The sequence below is a fragment of the Sylvia atricapilla genome, chromosome 6, assembly GCF_009819655.1.
Source record: "Sylvia atricapilla isolate bSylAtr1 chromosome 6, bSylAtr1.pri, whole genome shotgun sequence".
Taxonomy (NCBI): Eukaryota; Metazoa; Chordata; class Aves; order Passeriformes; family Sylviidae; genus Sylvia; species Sylvia atricapilla.
This window is the reverse complement of record NC_089145.1, coordinates 40,964,874-40,984,699: the sequence shown is the minus strand read 5'-3', so window position 1 is coordinate 40,984,699 and position 19,826 is coordinate 40,964,874. Positions and strand designations below refer to the sequence as shown.

Sequence of the window (19,826 nt, the reverse complement as noted above, 5' to 3'; positions counted from 1 at the left end):
TATAGATGATATTTTAAAGGTTACTTCTAAGAAAAAATTATTTGAGGAAATGTTTCAATGTAACGTATGTTTACAGTCAAGGTTTGCTGTTTTTTATAGATTCCCCAATGTATGTAATAGAAACAGGCTGGGAAAATAACCCATAAAAACACTGAAGTGGACAGGAGAAGGTTCCTGTGCTTGGCTCTCCATGATTTGCAGGCGTGCATCTTGTCTCATCCCATTTAATGTAGATACCTATTTCTGTTTCAAAACTAGACACCATTTTCATCCTCCCACAGCTTTGATCTGAAGACTGTGAAATATGACTTCTTTCATTAGGAACCTTCTTTAGAAGTTCAGTCTGCATTTATTGCTGAAAAATTAGTGTCCATTTTTTCTTGCAACAACATTGTTTTCTAGCTTAGAGGCTCCTCTTTTTTGTTAGAGGCCTCGTTTTGTTTAAGGACTACATCATTTTCCCCCACTTTGTTTTGGTTGGCTAAATAAACCAAGAAAACTTCTTGTCTTGCAAAATAGGAAAGTAGATGAATCTAGAAATCATCAGAGTAGCTTGCCCCTCCACCTGCTCCGGGCAGAGATAACCCAATTTGCACTTGGATGCCCAGAATCATGGACAGCATTCCAGTGACTCTCCTCAACACTGATACATTTCTGTTGCTGCAGGAGCTTTCCTCTGTGCACAGCCCACGATCCTATTTGGCTTTTTCAAGGTAACATCATGCTGGCAGTTCATGATCACACCATGATCTGTTATGACTGCAGCCTCCCTGTTCATTTCTAGCTGTTAACTCAAAGAGTAGAACTGAATTTCAGCTGTTCCTGGTTATTATTTTTTTACTCCTGAAGTACATTTAGTTTCTTCTGCTCAAGTCAGATGCTCCTTTCTGTGTGAAGCTTCTGTCTTTTCCTGCAGTGATGATGCACATCAACTTTATTGGTGTTTGGTCTTACCCCCAGGGAGGAAAGCCCTATGCCTGCAAATAAGCCTTTCAAAATCTTACTTTCTGATTGGTGCCACTGTCTCTTGGTCATTTTTATGACTCAGAATTTTGCCCAAAGTTTTTCCAAGGGAGGTTTCTATAAAGCCTCAGTTCTGGAGTGGGAAAGGTTTGGTGAAGATTGAATCCACAATGATATCATAAGGTAGACCTCCACAAGGCTTGCCTTTATATTAATCCTTTTATTCTAGTCCAGAAAGTCCTGGTATGTGATTAGACACTGTAATATTATTACAAGTAATAAATTATAGTATGCACTTATGTCCTAGCCTGTGTTCCCTTGAATCTTGTCACATATTCATTAGCATGTTTTTTTACAATAGGGATTGTCTACAGGACATTGATGACTATGCCAGACAAAAAAAAAAGAAAAATAAAAACAAACCAGATTGAAACTATGACTGAGAAAACAAAAAAAGTAGTTTTAAATGATTAGCTTTTAAAATAGTAGCACTAAAGCTTGAAACTCTCAAGAATTTGAGAGTCTAAACAATTTATTTTCAGAAAAAATAACCAAAAAATTACTCAGAACTGAGTCACCCGATGAGTGAAGTGGCACCTGTGAGTAATGCTGGTGTATGGACACATGGTGACAGACATTTAAACCAGACAGATTTTTAAGACTATTTCTTGCATGAAATGTAAATGCCATTTCCTGCAGACCAGAGAGATTATCTCTCAGACATTTTCTCACAAAAACTGTGCTCTAATATAAACGTTTTATTGTAGAAAGCCATAAAAGAGAACACATTGTTTTTAATGAAAGCTTTTCTGCATCTCTGCTCCTTTCTGAGATCCCTTAGTGAAAGAATTGGTTCACATCTGCTGAAGCCCTGGATGGGATAGAATGGCTTGTTGAGTGCATTTTTGCTCAGTGGAGACTTGTATCCAGCAGAAGTGATAAAAGAAGTTCAGTTGCCACTTTGTAGTTTATGAGAGGTCTTCATAAAATCTTGGCACCATTCCCATCATATCTTTAAATCTTTGCTTTGCATATTCTCAATAGACAACTCGAGAAACAACACACAGATATGTACTTGTGTGTTTAAAACATGTTTCTGTGCCTAAATGTGATTAAGGAGTACAGGCCATCTTCCATACAGTACAAGATGGCAGAAAAGTGATGCTCTACAGCTTCTTGGGCGGAAATTCTGTTGGATGTCATTGCCTTCAAAAATGTTAAGAAGTCAGCCCAACACGGCACAGGTATTTTGGTGGAGGCCAGCTTGGGGGTGCCCTGTATTAAGGTGATACTGGATTTTCTTATGAAATATACATCATTGCCAAAAACATAAGGGTTGTAAACATTGCATCTGCCAATTCCTCTGCAGGAAATCCACATTCCCTGCTGTTCCAAACAAGGAAGCTACTGCTAAAGTTTGGAGTCGTACTCCAACCACTCCTAACAGTGGTTGAAAAATAATTAGCAAAAAATTTGCGCTCTCATCAGGAACAAAGAAAACAGAAAAACTGCAGTAAACTCTGCCCAGCAAACTTGAATAAAACAGACCAGGATAAAACTGATCTTCCCTTGGAACCTTCTGGTGTTTACCTGGGAAGCTGAAATGGACTTGCACTGTTTGTCAAAGGCAGTGGAGAAGAGGGGAGTTGTTTCATCACTTGTCACTCTTGGAGCAGCTGTGCCCTGCTTTGCTTTTGGTTTGTTTCCTGAGGCTCAAATAGATCTCCTTTCACAAGGATTCTTCAGTTTCCCTGACTTTTATTTCCCTCTTCTGCCCTGCTCCTATATCTTTTCCCCCATGTGTCAGTTCTCAGCATGTTGAAATTGTTCCAAAGATAAAGCTCCTTTCAGCCCCAAGTGAGGAGGCTGAGAGGCCACATTCAAAAGTGATGGAGAGATGCTGCTCTTGAATCCTGGCATCATCTGACAAGTTTGCAGGAAGGAAAAAAAGATTTCTCTGTGGGCTGGTTCAGGATTTGGCTCTTTCTCCTGTGTGTGGCTGCTGTGTGCAGTTAAAATACTGTAAAGTACTTTTCACACAAAAATTAAATAGGGACAAAATGTTTCAAGACATTCTCTGGACATCAGATGTATTAATTGAATTTCAGCTTTTATAGAAATGGCTATACAGATGGCAACTCTTTTGTCAGTGGCTCTACTCTTGAGAATTTGGTTTGAGAGTCTGCTTTGGAATATGTACTCACCAGAACATTTGCATTTGCTTTCAATGGCGACTGGAGTGATAATGATTTACCAGTGTGTACTGGAGCCAGTTTTAAGCTCACACACTTTCAAAAACTGATTATAAAATATTCAACGGTAGAATCTGCAGTTGCTACAGAACTGGCTAGTTACAGGAGCCATTGCCAGGGACCAAAATCAATATGAACGGCAACATGCCATGGAGCTGCCCACCATATCAGACAGCATTTGTGATTTCCAGAGAATTTCCAAAGCCTGAAAAATAGTGAGCTTCACTTCCAGTAATACCTGCTGTGGCTTCTTCATGGCTGAATGAACAACAGGCTCATTTTAATGGCTTTTTTTCAATGTGCCTTATTTCTTATATCTTGGGGTCATTTACTTGTGGTCTGTGGTGCTGTAGCTCAAGGTCTTGCCCTTCGTCCAGCATTTTCAGCTGAATACAGCAATTTTCTTGCACAAAATAGCTCTAAATAAGATGAGTGTGGTAGGAAGAATGAGAGATTTGATCATTTTGCACTTCTGCAATTGCCTGAATTACCTTTATAGAAATGAATATTAGATATTAAGTAGAGTTAGGGAGTTTGTGGTAAAGTGAAAGATAGTCCCTAATCTGGGAAGCTGTATTTTACTGCTCTGCCTTTACACACCTTGATCCACATCTCTGTATCTACTTAAGCAAAACATTTGGCTGGTCAATAATTATTTATAATATATAGCTTTATAAACACTTATACATGTCTGTTGCATGCTAGTAGATGTATAGGTAAAATTTCTTAGTCCTGCCTAAACTTTGGATTTGAATAGAAAGTGAAGAAGCTCCTTTATGTTGTTGAAAATTGTTGTTTTATTTGGAAAATCTGGTGTCTTCTGCTGTTTCAGCTGACTAGAAAGTTTAACTGTAGCTTTCTTTTTCCTTAAATGCAAGCAGAAGGGAATAGAAAAACTATCTTTAATGCACACTGCTCAGTGATTCAGCGTACTTCTGCTTTGGCAATATATGGTGAATAAAAAATACCACAAATAACTCAGAATCTGCTTTGGTTGGGTTTTTTCCCACCTTGTTTTTGTCATCAGTTATATTTTCTTTACTTGCAAGTTTTTTATGCAGAAATACAATACTACTAATCTGGCTTTCTGCACTGGTAATGTGATTATAGAAATTTGGATTATGTTTTAAATGGAGCATATTTTATATAATAAGAACTGGTTATATAAAAAAACCCTCAATTTAGTTAAATAACCTAAAGTAATTTAACAGGGTTTTACTAGTTCCCACTAAGAACTCTCCACAGGTGTTGAGACCTTTAATACTCTCAAAATCATAACCTGATTGAATTATCTTTAGATGGAGCACAGAGTACAGCTGTGCAGATGGAAATTGTTTAAGATTTTGTCAATTAGAACAGAATGCTGAACTACTTTTAAAATTGCTTTTAAATTTGATTTCTTTGATATTCACTGAAGTATCTGCTCAATTACCCATGTGTTTATATTTTCTGTATATTTATACAAGCTCAAATTTATATTTGTAGACTACAAAATGTTGTTTAAAGATCTTTACAACAGTGAATTGGAAAGGACAACTCAGATTACACATGTCACAGAGCATTTGGTATTTTTGGAAAGCCCAAGAAAATTTTTACTCAACCCTGCCCATGGCTTTTATTCCCTCTGCTATTTTTCTTGCTCTGTATTTCAGGGTGGCCCTGGGAAATTTGCTTCAGCTTTCTAAATAGTGAAAACAGTGTGCTTTTTTTCTTTGTGGTTGTGGTCTCTCCCATTCTCTGGAGATCAGAGCCATGGATATCTGTAGGCAGAGCACCCTGGTTCTTGGGTATCTCCTCATCTCTCTCCAGCTGTACTTTGTTCCAGTTGCCTACTTCACTGTCAGCCTTTACTTTTTGTCTTCCCTGATGGAAAATACATACTTTCTGTGCAGTACATGATTTCAGAACAGTCTGCAGCCCACTGTGCCAATCTAGTGTTTTTTTGGGAGCTCACAAATCACTTTAAGATTTTCCTCTTGACCTTTGTGCATTAGTCAAGAAATGAGGCTTAGCACAGAGTTCACTACATTATCCAGCTGTCTTTCTAGAAAATAGTCTATGCCTCAGTGGCCTTTGACTCTCTTCAGGAAGGTTTGCCCAGACTGATGGTGGAAGAAATTGCTTTGTTACTTCTGTAGTTTTGCAGGGAAGGTTTTTTTGGTATTTCCATCAAGTTTCATTCCATAAATCTACATAAGATAATGTGTCACGCTCTGACTGTCCCTGCTGGTATGTTATCTTCCCTTAGTTGCTGTTCATCTGCTCTGGCAACTTTTAGCTAGTTGTCATTTGGCTAAACACTTGGTTTTACAAGTTATTTATTTCCTTCAATCCATTATTTGTGAAAATATCCTGTCTGCACTCAGCCCATTTCATCATACTCACATCCCTTTGAAAGTTACAAACCCATCCTTTCTCCAAATGGTGCAGGCCTTAAGCTGGACTTGCAGCCGAAAAATATTTCCAGTTCCAAATGGCCTGTCCCACTTGGATAGTTCTGTGCCTGACGTCTGTTCATCAAGCCAGCTTTGCCTATTGGTCTTCTTCAATCTTGGATTTGCAGGGAAAACACAGTATTGTGTTCTCCAATACTGAGAACCTCTTTAATGAGAACTTCTTTAACTTCCTCCTGCATCCAACATGTTTTACTGAACAGGCAGCAAGTGAGAGAGTGAGAGCCATGTGCAACAAAAAGGTCCACATCCTAAAAATCATGGAAGACTCTGCTGGTCCTTATTCAGTCAGCTTGTTCCTGACTGACCTTTGCATTCACCCCTCCTGCAGACTGACCCAAATGCTGTTTGACAGCTGCTGAAGATGTAACAGGGCTATGACCTGAAAAACCACCTCCACCTGAGGTTCCTCTGCCACATGAGCCTGAGGGTCTGCATTCGCCTATCATCTTACTTAGCAAGACAAAGCCTTGTCAACAGTATCTGAAATTAATTTTTTGTGCCCCCACTGCCTCTATTTTAAATTTTGCTTTTGTTTGATCTCTTTTCTATCTGAAGTACAGCTATAGCTGAGTATTTTATGAATATTATGGTTTTGGAGAAGATTGTAGACTCTTTCCTTGGAAGCTATGCAAAACCAGGTAACAGTGAGGCTACCAACAACACTGACCAAGAATTGGACAATATTTAAATTTGTCAGAATGAACAATTAATTAAATCTGGGGAAGTAAAAGACTGCTCTTTGCAACAGAAATAACCTTCTGCAGACAGAACTCCACACAGGGTGTTTGCTCTTAGTTGTAGATATCTGAATTGCCTTTGGAGAAATTCCGCTGGCTTTTTGAGACATGCGGAGAAAATGGCTTAAATCTTGTGAATCCCTGCCTGAAGGATTCCCCTTGTGAATCCAGCTAAGTCTGAGGCCTAGCTGTGCTTGTTCCTGAGGCATTTAATCTGTAACATGGCCCAGACTTTCAAGTCCTTTATTCCCCCAGTTTATATATAAAGCAAAATTTACAATCAGCTATCTTTATTTGCCTTTAAAAATCTGATTTATATCTTTTTGATATCAATGGGAGTTTTCCACTGGACTTTTAAACTGAGTTAACCGTTCTTCAAAACCAAACATTTTTTAACTTTATTTTTGTTTAGTAGAATAAACAAAGCCCCTCAGCTGAAGTCAGTGCAGACAAAGTTAAGTCCGTGCTGAATGTTCAAGAAACTTAATGTTCAATATTAGAACATCCAATATTAAAGTGGTTTGCCCCCTTCTCCACAAATGTTTGTGACACAGCTGTGGGGAGACAGGAATTATGAGCTCCTTGCAGGTGTGTCACCTCTGGGATTGGCTGGAAGCCCCAGGATGGCTTAAAATATTGGTGAGATGGCATCAGTGGAGGTGTTTGAAAAGCAAAATGTTTTAATTAAGATAAAAATAAACCAATACAGAATAAAGGAAAAAGCCATGCCAGAACATGGGTAGAACACCCCCCAAACGCACGGAAGGCTTTTGTGCTCTCTGTTGTGTATGTAACAAGTGAGGGAATTCTTGTCATCCTGCCTAATAGAAATAGCATCAGGTTTGTAGGATCTAAAGATCCAACTAGATGTCTCTGTGCTGGCACGTGGCCAAATTAGGCAAGAAAAGTATCGAGGTCTTTGCTTTTTTACCTTATAAGTGAGACAAAGTGTGAAACCCAAATCCTCTCCTAAAATGGAAACTGCTGCTACTGTGGGGTGCAAACCCCACCAGTGGGAGGTGCATTCCTACATGTTTGGGTTTACACAAGGGAGGAACATTCAGTGGGAAAAGCTCCACAACGCCAACCAGGTGCCTCTCATGCCAGTGAGACATTAATTTTGAAGAATTAAAGACTTTAGTTAGACTAGATATTGCTGAGGTAAGATAGATAAACTTCCCGTTGTTAACAGAAGCCAGATTTAAGGAACTGATAAATCATGAAGCCTGTCAACTTACCTTTGAGTTTTCTGACTAATCAATAGACTCCAGGAATACAATATAATCAAAAATCAAAACAGTGTTGGAAAAACGGGATTCAGTTGTCACACAACACTAAATGGATAAAAAGTTGAAGCGAAGATGACCCATCTTACTTCATCATTTTGAGACTCCACCCCATAAGACGGACCACCAACCCATTTCAAAGAACAAACTATGCATGCTTAATTGCTTTTTGGCTAATTACCATACGAAGCGGAGAATGGGATGGACCAGAGCTATGAATATGCATTTGTGTTTTGGGTATTGAATACTGCTGTACATAGAAAGACCCTGTGATCATCTGTAAATTGCGTGTGTATTTGGGAGCTATCCCGCACGCTGCCCGGCGTGGTAATGAACGTACACTTTCCAACTCCAAACTGTTAGAGAGTCTTTGTCCGCCATAGTTGGATATCGGTATTAGATCAATATCCCTATTTTTTAATAACTCCCCAGGCTCTAGAAGGGAACGCTGCGGGTACCGGATCCTGCGGAGCCACCGCAACGCCGAGGATCGGGCGCATTGCCTGGGCAGGGCCAAGCGGTACAACGAGGCGGCCACGCGGGTGAAGGAGATCCTGCTGAGCACCGTCAGCCCCGAGCAGTTCGTGCTGACGCTGCTGGAAGCCGAGCCGCCCCACGTGCTGGTCAGCCGGCCCAGCAAACCCTTCACCGAGGCCTCCATGATGATGTCCCTGACAAAGCTGGCGGACAAAGAGCTGGTGCACATGATTGGCTGGGCCAAGAAAATTCCCGGTGAGAAATTCCTTGTTTCTGTTTTGTTTTGGTCGATGGTTTTACTGTCAATGTGTCCTCCTCTGCTTTATGTGACAGAGTGTAATGGTTTCACGCCTGTTTTCTAAATTCCTGGTTTCTAAATATAGTGTAGTGGTAGAATTTAGTGTAGTCGCTGGAATTTCACCACGCTGGAATGTCACCAGTTTGATTGTCTACCATAATCATTTACTTTTTCTGCTGTGAGATTGGAGTAGGAGAAAAGCAAAGCGGGCTCAAACTTAAAAGGTATAAAGATAGATTTATTACTAAGCACTAAAAGAAGAAAATGAGAATCAAAATGAACCTTTCAAAACACTTCTCACCCCACCCCCCCCAAACTGTTCCCTTTCCCACTGACAACATAAGGAGACAAAACCTGGAACTCTTGGTGAGTTTACCACCTATAAAATAGTCTTTTATCAGTTCCTTTAGAGAGAGAAGTCTCTTTTAGTCTGCTGTGGAATTTCCCCACTGACAACACAGAACAGTTCTCTTGTGGGTTTTAATTTCAAAGCCAGTCACTAATTTGTTTTTGCTATCCGTGCTAAACCAGCACACAGAGCAGCACAGTAAGTGCATGGTATAAAAGCCAAGCTTTCTATCCTGGTAAGTAATGGAGAGTTTGTTGCTCTCAGTAATTAACCTGGATGATTTTTGATTTAGACACAATATAACCCATAACTTGCTGTGTGTTCTTACTCACATACTTGTTCGTTTTGCTACAAAGCAGAGGTGGTGTTGTATGTAATTTCTACCTCAGCTATAAATACCTGATTAAGCTGATGTAGGAGGTTCATTTAACAATCAATTTTTTCCTTGAGTCCTGATAAAAGGTTTCTAGTAGTTGTTGATAACTGAAAGGTGTCCAAGTCCTGGGTGTCTGCAGTTGTTTCATTTGACAGAGCTGCTGCAGAAAAATATCAGTTGAGCTCAGTCTTGATTTCAGATTTATCATGTGCACTCCTTCAAAACAAAAATCAGTAATGGCTCTTTTGGTTGTTTGGAACATCAAGAACATGCACTGCAGTACAACTGCCTGGAATTTCTCAAATACGTCCACGGCATCATGACAATGAACCTTTTAACTCCTCACAAACCAGAAATGGTGAGCATTTGCAATTCCTTCTACATGAAGTACCCATGACTGAAACAGGCAGAATAAAAACTAAAAGTGAGCTAAAAGCATGGAATAATTGGTGGACTCATATCAGCATGGGGCTTGATCCTGAGCTTTAGATAGAGTGCACTGCTGGGGGCCAGCTCTCCATGGATCCTCTCCTGAATTTTGTGCTGATGGATTCAGAGCGTGCTCATGTCTGCCCTGCCCTTGACATGGTGTGTTCTGTAAAGAGCTGCTGGGAAAACATGACAGGAAGCCTTCCCTCCAGAAACCCAGTGTGTGCACAGTGCAGGAAGCAAACTTGGAGAAGAATACTCCATTTAATCCTTAAATTAGGAATGTAGCAGTCAGGGAAACCCCAAATTTTCGCATCGATCACTTTTAGTTTATTTTCAACATATGTCAGAACTAAAAACTTTTTCTTGGCAGTAAGAGAATTGTATGAAGAAAACCCATTGAAAACCCATTCAAAACAGTTCCTGGGAATGCTGACACTGTGTCATCTCTGTTTATTTTTTTCTGATCTCTCCTGTTAAAGGGAACAGCAAAAAACAACATTGTAGAGCAATGACAAAAATAGATGTGATATTTAATATGCACCACTTATAAGTGACACCGCCATATTGGAGCATTCACTTCAATGTGCATTGATTTTTTTTTTCATTAAAAAAAAAACTGTGATGACTAAAGATCAGGACATGGAATTTTATTTTTCAAAAACTCTTGCTTGAAGGTAATCATGTCCATCCCTCCCTGGCTCCTGGAGGTAATGTCTTAGGAATAAAATAGAGAGCTGTCAACTAATGGCCCAGTGAGCAGTAATTTTACTTTCTGAAAAGCTGAATACTTGCTTTTGTGAACCTGGGTTAGATGCCCATTTTCATCTCTAAGTTATTATTGGATATTATTTTGACACTCACTGGGGATAAAAAAAATTGTTTCCTTATTATATTGACAGTAACTTTTTGCCTAAATGGGAAAAAAGCATGTTAATATTTTGTGGGGTTTGACTGAGAATATTTAATATTTAATGACATATGCTCCTTGACTGAACATATTTAATATTTAATGACAGTATTTTGTTATGAATTTTACTCCATGGCTGTATTTTTGTTCTGGGCTTTCAGCCTAATGGATTATATCTTTTTGTTGCTCAGTAAAATAGAAGCTGACATCTGGATTTTTTCCTTCTTGAAGTATTTTAATTCTTGGTTGTCAGGCAGCAGAACTCAGCTTCTATAATTCCCTTTTGCCTTGTTGACCTGGTCTAAAAGAGTTTAACATGGCTCATTGCTGAACCTGTATTGTGGATCGATAAGATGTCGTAACAATATCGAAATTCGAATTCGTGATGCCGCCTAGTCTGTTGCAGACCAGAGCAGTGTGTCTTTTTCTAGTTTTTACACATCCAGCACAAGTTTTTTTTCTTGTCTATCTTAGCAATTGATAATTAAATGATAAGGATTAGAGCCCACAAAAGGATGTGTAATACAGTCAGAAAAAAATATTAGTTTAATGTAGTCTGGAGGAAATTAAATGGAGCTCCTGACACTGCAGTGAAAGCTATGGTGGTTGTTTGTTGTCCTGGATCTTTGGAGCATAAGATTGTTAGGAAAAAAGAGAAGTAGAGTCCCGTACTTCTGTGCTCAATGGCCATAGCTCCTACTGCTGCTGCTGCTAATGTGAGTTTAGCAGATGACATCCATGATAAATCTGGATCTTCAGGAGCCTCTGGATTGAACCCTGAGACTTAGTCTGACATCTCACTCACCTGAGAGAGTTTTTAAACCTGATAATTCCTTTTTTATGTTAGAGAAATCAGTGTAAAGCTGGTGTAAATGTTTATTTAAATGTTTATTTAAATATACTCTGAAATGTCTTTAGGCTGTTGTTTTCCAGGAAACTGATGCTGTCAGTTTTCATACTATTTCACACTTCGTGAATATTTTCCTAAAAGCAGTTTTAAATGATGAGTGTATGTGGCAGATAGTCTGTTGTTGGCTGTTTTGTAGTAGATTTTGTGGTGGAGGAATCCAGGAGGGAAGATACCACTCCTGGGCTCCTGCTTACCCTTATTATAAAATCAGAGGGAAGGCTGCACCAGTTTTGAAAAGCAGCATGTTCAGCAATGATAAAAGTGAGCATTGCCCAGTTCATGTCAGCCCCTGGCTGTCTCTGACTGTCTTCAAGCTGAGTAGTGTAATAAGAATAAAATCCATGAAGCATTTGTACAAATTGCTGACAGAGAGATTCTTTGGCACCCCAAATATCCTGTGTGTATTTTAAGAACTCAGACAACCGGGAAGAATTTCAGGAAACCTGTCTACCATGGCCAGGCTGTAAGGATTTGTCACCACACAGTGTCAGGGATGCCAGCTTGCCTGGAAATGGAGCACCCTTGCCAAGGACCCCAGCTAAAGAAGCTCAGCTTTGAAAACTGTGGCCTGATCTCGTTTTTGATCACTGAGCAGTTCTTCATCATATCTGTGTTTTCCTCCTTGATTGAGCAGTCTGTTTTCCCACTCATGTTTTGATAATTTACACTACTGGTATTTTAGTTTGGAGTGTATAATTTTTATTCTGCTTTTTTTTTTCTTTTTAACATCTAAGCATTATTTTTTCCCTAGTCATCTTTTTTTTTTTTTTTTTTTTTTTTTTTTTTTTTTTTTTTTTTTTTTTGCAGGGGAAGAAAAAAGGTGGGCTGTGGCTGTCTCTGCCTTCTGGCTGTGCTGCAGTGTTATCTGAGGCCTTGCTATAAGTTCTGGAAAGAAATAAATCATAGAATCAGACTCATAGAATCATGGAATGAATTGGGTTGGAAAGGACATGAAAGATTGCCTCATTCCAACCTCCTGCCATGTGCAGGGACACCTTCCCCTAGACCAGGTTGCTCAGAGCCCCATCCAGCCTGGCCTTGAACACTCCCAGGGATGGAGCAGCCACAGCCTCTCTGAGCACTCTCAGCCAGGGCCTCACCCTCACAGTATTTCTTCTAACATCACTCCTCTTTTAGCATGAGAACATAAAGCAGGTGACTCTGCAGTCATTTGAGTTTCACCAGCTGTATAGGACTAATTGCTCTAAAACACACTCTGCTTTATTCCAAATATTTTGTGGAAGATGATAATAGCAAATACTTTTGTTCCTATTTGAAATGGCAGCCTGGCACTTTGGATATCAGTGCTGCCTTACCTTCACACCTATAGTTCTTTATGAGTTTTGGGGGTTTTTTTGTTTCTCATACATTCACTTTTCTTTATCAAAACAGAGCATGTAGCAAGTTAATTTATTTTATGCTATTTGCATCACTTCAGGCTTCATTGATCTCAGCCTCTATGATCAAGTAAGACTCTTGGAGAGCTGCTGGATGGAAGTTCTAATGATTGGTTTGATGTGGAGGTCGATCGACCATCCTGGGAAACTGATTTTTGCACCAGACCTTGTATTAGACAGGTAAGAGGAATAAATTTATTGAGAAAACATTTTTTGATACTTTAATACTTCATAGTAGCATGTTTGAAGATGGGGTGAATTGTAAGAGGAAGAGGATTAAACATGGCAGATGTTATTAATATTTCATCTAACAATATCATTTACTTGTTCTTGTAACAATGATGTGCTAAGGTTCTACATCCTTACAGGGGCTTAAGGAATGCTAAGCTTTAAAAGCATGGTTAACTTGCAAATTCCTGACCTCCCGTAGCATTGAGTGTCAAGTTTCTCTGCATTTTTTTTCCACATCTTTTGGTGGTTTTGTTCCCTTTGTTCCAGGTCTCTAGATGTTGAAACTGTCAATAGAGCAACACAACATTGTTCATTTCTTCCTACATCTCTCATTAAAAAGAAGATACAGTATCAGGCAATATTTTGATTGTCTTAGATAGGTTTCCTGCCTGTTTTTGCTCCTGCCACTAGAGCAGACTTCATAGTTTGCTATAGTGAACATTGGAGCTCCAGCCAAGAGGGATTTAAAGACCCCTAGCTTGCTGTTGGATACTAAGAATATTTTTTCAAGGTAGAGCAGGGTGTTTTGAACTTTAAAGATTATTTCTCCATAGCATTATGCACCAAGAAGGAAGAATATGGATTAGTAAGGATGTTTTCTACAGAAGCTTAGAAGGATTTGACCTGAGCTTCACACTGGTAAAAAGTCAGATAAACAATCTATTCTCATGGGTAGTCTTAAAATGTCTTTTAGCCTTTTCAACCTGGGAAAATTCAGATTTGCTCCAGTTCTGTGACTTGCAATCAATAATTATCATTGTAGATACCAATAGGCAAAATTGGCTAATAAGAACAAAAATTAATTTATAAAACAGAGGAAATAAATATTATTTGCTCATATAAAATTCAATGCAGGGGCACACTGCTCTCTTCAGTGCAATGATCAGAAATTTATGAAAATGTACAATACATTTAATTGCTCAAGAGTTAATATGTACTGAATAGAGTGAGAATATTTGATGCATTTCTTCATTTCCTCAAGACATGGCAGAGTGAGAGCTTACAACTGTCTGGGCATGCTGTAATTTTATTCAGGACATCCTTATATGAACCTGATCTGTAACTTGATTGTTTTTGTCTTAGTTGAACTTAGAGTTCTAGAATGGTTTGGGGTTGGAAAGGACCTTAATAATCATCTCATTCCACCACCATGGCATGGGCAGGGACACCTTCCAGCAGACCAGGTTGGCTCCAAGTCCAACATGGCCTTGAACATTCCCAGGGATGGGGCATCCACAATTTCTATGGGCAACCTGTGCCAGGGCCTCAGAACCCTCACAATCAAAAATCTCTTTCCACTCTCTAATCTAAACTTACTGTCTTTCCATTTGAAGCCATTCCCTCTTGTTCTGCCCCTCCAGGCGCTTGCCCAAACCCCCTCTCCAGCTCTCTTGGAGCCCTTTTAGGCACTGGAAGGGGCTCTGAGGTCTCTCTGGAGCCTTCAGATACATTTCATACATCATCTTTGCAGACAATATTTCTCTGGAGCCTCTGTCCTTGTTTTGAATGTGGCAGTTGCCTGTCCTTCTCTAAAGCTTAATATTCTTTTTTACTATGAGGAACACAGGAAACTGGGCAATAAAAAATACTTTCTGCAGGCAGAACCTGCTGCCCCTAGGTGGTGTTACCTGCTTGTTACCTCCAACCTGAAGGCTCAGCTTTTCCTTGGGATCCAGTAAATTTCTTTTATTCTCCTGCACTGTTGTGCTTAAATCTGTTTCATCTTAAAAACATTACAGAGAAAAAAATCTCTTGTTACAAAGAGTATAAGAAGCCTCCCTTTGAACAGTGTTGTTGTAGAACTTAATCACTTTTTGAGTCCACTACGCATAAAACAAAATTAAGAAAAAAACTGGAACAGCAACTTCAGTAGTTTGAAGTTTACCACTGCTGAATTTTAAACAAATAGGAATTACTCGTTTGGGATGTTTTTCAGGTCTGAGAATAGGACCACTTCTCTTATCCAAGATGGAGAAAGTTGCATTCTGTAAACACTTGCAAATATAAAAATAGCCAAACCACAAAACCCCAAATATCTTTCAATACTTCAACAGAAAAAAGTGCCAGAAGATAGGGACAAGAGTTGTTTTATTCTTTAAAAATGTCTTGTTTTCCAAGCAACTTATTTTAGGAAGTCTCTCTTTTTTACCAAGTCCTGAGGCCTCCATTAGGTACAAACATTATGTTATTGGTTGTGGGTAACTCCTTGTGAAACAAATCTGAAAAATTATTCAAGGTGGTACTGTGCCCTGCACTACAGGATTTCAAATTGGTTATCCAGAATTATACAGGGTGAGAGGGTACAGAAATCTGATCACATCTGATCTGATCTGATCCTGCTTGCAGGATTTAGTGAGTAAAATCCATTTCTTAAAAATGCTGACCTTTCATACCAGTGTAATTTTCAATTTAGATTTCATGATTATGCCCTTTAAACTCTCCCAAAGATGAGGCAAGATAGGCCTTTTGCAGCCTCCTTCATGTTTTGCCTTTTATCTGTCTTCGTCAGTTCCTTAATTCTGCTTTTTTGGTGACATGTTGAATGTGTTTCCATAGGGATGAGGGGAAATGTGTAGAGGGAATTTTGGAGATCTTTGATATGCTCCTGGCCATGACCTCGAGGTTCCGAGAGCTGAAACTGCAGCACAAGGAGTATCTGTGTGTCAAGGCAATGATCCTCCTCAATTCCAGTGAGTATGTGCTTGGCTCTAATACTCACCAAACTGTGCCTTTTATTTTGAGGGTAGCTGGGAAATCAGCCTCAAAGCCCCCAAAATATCAAATGATAAAAACTGCTGGAAGAGAATAATAGGAAAAAATCTCCGATAGATTGTAAAGATTTTTGCTCAGGAAACTTCTAAGCTGTATCATTAGCTGTATTTAAGGGCTATGTCCTTATATAAGAAGAACTGCATGAAAGAACCCAATTTCTGACAGCTTCTCACAAGGTGGGCTTCATGGCTCAGGCTGTGGATCTGTCCTTTTGAATGGGAAATTTTGCTCCTATGCCTGTGGATCCTGGTCACATGTAAAGTTGCTGTACAACCCTACAGACATGTCCTTATTTCTTAATTCTAGTAATTCTAATAATACTAGTTACTCAACTGAGTGATGATTAATGAGGCTTAAATGTTCCTATTTAATGGTAATGAGTTGTTTAGAAATGATTGGAAGTACTCAACAGTTCTGCAAGATGAGTTTCAGACAGGGGCTTTGCTTTGCAGCCTCTCACACAAGAGGAGTGTTTGCTGGTTTAGAGTAGCCTGCAGTAAAAAATAGGGGTTTTTTCTCCAGAACATTTTTGTAGTCAATATTGACAAAAAAAATTCCCATTACAGAATAGCAGCTAGACTATTTACATCTACTGCTTTCAGCAAGAAGCTGCTGCGTAATTCTTAGTCTAGTACTGAAGGGGAGCAGTCCAGCTGCAATCCCACTTGTCTGCCCACTTCTTTGGGTAGCAGTGTTGGTCTGCTGGAGGGTAGGAAGGCTCTGCAGAGGGATCTGGACAGGCTGGGTTGATGGGTCAAGATCAACAGCACGAGGTTCAACAGGACCAAGTGCTGGGTCCTGCGCTTTGACCACCTACAAAGCCTCCTGCAGTGACACAAGCTGGGGGAACAGTGGTTGGAAAGCCGTGATGATGAGAGAAAATGAAACTAAATTATGATGGTAAGAGGAAATGGCCTCAAGCTGCAGCAGGAGTGGTTTAGATTGGATATTAGGAACAATTGCTTCACCAAAAGACTGGTCAGACATTGGAAGAGGCTGTCCAGGCAAGTGGTGGAGTCACCATCCCTGCAGGGATTTAAAAGACATGGAAATGTGGCACTTGGAGATGTGGTTTAGTGATGGCCTTGGTAGTGCTGAGCCAAAGGTTGGACTTGATGATCTTAAAGGTTTTTCCAGCCTTGATGATTCTATGCTTCTGTGGATATCACTATTTCAACAGACAACAAAAGCTGTTCTTTTTTTTTTTTTCCTGAAATACCCACAACAACAACAAAAAACCAAACGAAAACAAATAATAATGAAAAAACAAACCACAGCCAGAAAACCCCAGCCAAACTCCACATTAATCAGCCCTGCTTTCTTCAATGTTCAAGTCTCAAAAGATCTGTCCTTTCTCCTCTTCTACTCCCCTTTCTTGACGAAATTAATAATTTGCCTCTAATTTTCAAGGTGTTCTGGAGCTCTGTCCTTCCATAGGTATCTCTGGAGGGACTGTTGTGATTTTTTCTTCCCCTTGTCCCAGGTCTCTTCTGCTTTATCAATAATGTTATTGTGTGTTTCCAGATCTTCTTAGCGATGTTTTTCTTTTTCTTTGTCCATACCCCCAAGCCTCTTGTTTTTGTTTTGTTTTTTGTTTTTGCTGGTTCTCAAGGTTTCTCAGTGCAGATATGTGCATTATTATGACATCCTTAGTGATCTGTAGGGAAACCATGGCCAGCTGGGTCACTCTGAGCAGTGTCACTGACATCTTCTCCTCCCTCCCTACTATATAATTAGGGGAAAAGGTTTTTGGTTGGTTTTTTTTATTTGTTGTGTTTTTTTGGGTTTTGTGTGTGTGTGTTTTGTTTTGTTTTTTTAAACAACAAGGGATTAGAACAAGCATAATATTATAGTCCATAGTAGTTCAAAAAGCAAGATACAGGGGAAAAAACCTGGAGAATGGAGAGCATGTCTCGACCTAACTGAAGGGTCTATATGCAACATATCTTGGGAGGGTTTGAGAGAATTGCTCACTTTGCAAATGATGAGGCCATCAAATTTAAGCTTGATGTGGCATGTGGCATATGGGGGATAACTTGTAATATTACATATTTTAAAAATCTACAGTCATAGCTTTTTGTTCTTCCTCATTAGCAGCAAATATTTCTTCCTCTTCTCTGGTTAGGCATGTTCCCCTTGTCAGCAGAGGAACCTGAAAGCAACAGGAAACTGCACCACCTGCTCAACGTGGTCACAGAGGCTTTGGTGTGGGTTATTGCCAAGAGTGGGATCCCCTCACAGCAGCAGACAACTCGCCTGGCCAATTTGCTGATGCTTCTCTCTCACGTCAGGCACGCCAGGTACAGTTTACAGAGTGTGTGTAACACTTGTGTTGTGTTAGTGTTTGTTTATTACAGCAAAAAAAAAAAAAAAAAGGTGACTGGAGCTCCAGAGCACTCCTAAGGGAATCCTGGTGCTGCCCTTCACTTCTGTCACTGTGGGGCTTTCCTTCCCAGCACAACAAAACAGGCAGTAAACTCAAGTGCTTGCTGGCACTCAATGATGTGATGATACTTAAAATGCTATCTTAACCTGAATACATTAAATTAGTCATTATGTGTCTGCCTGAAATTAACAATAACACAATATTGAGAAATTTGAAATTTGAGAATTTCAGAAAAACACCCCACCCAGCCATCAAAACCCTTCCATTCAAAATGAAAATCGGTTCCAAAATTGATCTGCAATGTGGGCTTTGGCGGAGCAAAGTGGATTTTGGGGACCATGTTTTTCCCAAACCAAATTTGTTGTCTTTTATGCGGAGCCACGGAGTTTTTACCAAGTGACTCGCGCTACAGCAATGTCAGGCTCCTGTTTTTCCCATGGGAAGTGGCTCCAGTTCCTGGACCTCCTTGAGAGGTCCATCTATGCTTGTGGTACAGCAGACTGAAATGTAGATCTTACAAATAGAGGTTTTAATTTTCCCTCTGTTTGCCATTTTCAATTATTATCCAGAGGCCAGCTATTGACTAAGTTGTCTCATGGCTTGACTTTGCACTGTGTGTCCAGGGAAAATGTCCTGGGACTGGAGAACACGAGGGAGAGCTGGGTACATCTATAAGGACACTGAAAAGGGGATGGCCACCTTTGCAATAAGCTTCCTGGGAGAGAGCAAAGGGCAGCAGCAGGGATCTGATGGTGCTGAAAGACAGATTTTAGCAGTCAGTTTGTGGGCTGGGGGTTAGTTTGAGAGCTGGCTCTGCAAAAGCTCCAGTACCAGCCAGAGTTGAACCTGTCCCATGGCTCTGATCTCTGCCATCACCTGGATTGTGCTCTGTGATGTGACTCCACATCAAAGCTTTGCAGGAGCTGTTCTGGCATTCTGTGAACAAACATCACGAATCTCCGTGAAATTTTTATATTTTCTCATTAAGCCATGATTCTTAATGCTGTGTCTCCCTCAGCTAAAATTCTGGAGGCTGCTTGTTGTGTCCTGTCCCCTTTAGTTTGCTTGGTGCTGGTCAGTCAAGTAGACTTTGTTCTGGATATAATTGACAGCTGGGTGTGGGAGAGCGGCTGCAATTTCTTCTTGCCCATTGACATATTCATAACCCTTGAATTGTAGCAGAACCTCGTTTATCTGGAAGCACTGCCCCCCTCCCAGCCCAGCCCACCAGCTCAGCTGCGTGCTGGCTGTCTGTTCCACTGGGATAGATCTGGTGTTGAGCAAGCACCCTTAATCTCAACCCCAAATCCCTGAGTGCATCTGAAGCATAAATATGTGTGACTGCAGTGGCAATAGCCATTTTTAGTCCAAACCATGATACAGCACTGAGTGTTCAAGCCAGCAAGGTGTCATTGTATTTCCCTATGTAACAGAAAGATTAAAGTCTGCAGCCACCTGCAAAATCCTCTCACTGGACATGCAGAGAGTAAACAAAGTGCTTGAAATCAGCAGGGTAATTAGGTCTTCCTACTCAGCCAGGTGGGAGAGGTAGGTAGTCATTAGTAATTTGCATGTAGTAAATCCCTCTTTTGCATAA

The 19,826-nt window shown here is 40.0% G+C and overlaps 1 protein-coding gene across 1 annotated transcript in view; it reads left to right on the top strand.

The window, feature by feature from the left end:
- Positions 1-19,826, top strand: part of ESR2 (estrogen receptor 2) — a 31,652-nt gene that overhangs the window by 9,085 nt on the left and 2,741 nt on the right. Inside the window, exons 5-8 of the mRNA XM_066321633.1 lie at positions 8,127-8,426; positions 12,882-13,020; positions 15,628-15,761; positions 17,969-18,143. Coding sequence (XP_066177730.1) covers positions 8,127-8,426; positions 12,882-13,020; positions 15,628-15,761; positions 17,969-18,143 — 748 coding nt within the window. The remainder of the gene's footprint in view (positions 1-8,126; positions 8,427-12,881; positions 13,021-15,627; positions 15,762-17,968; positions 18,144-19,826) is intronic.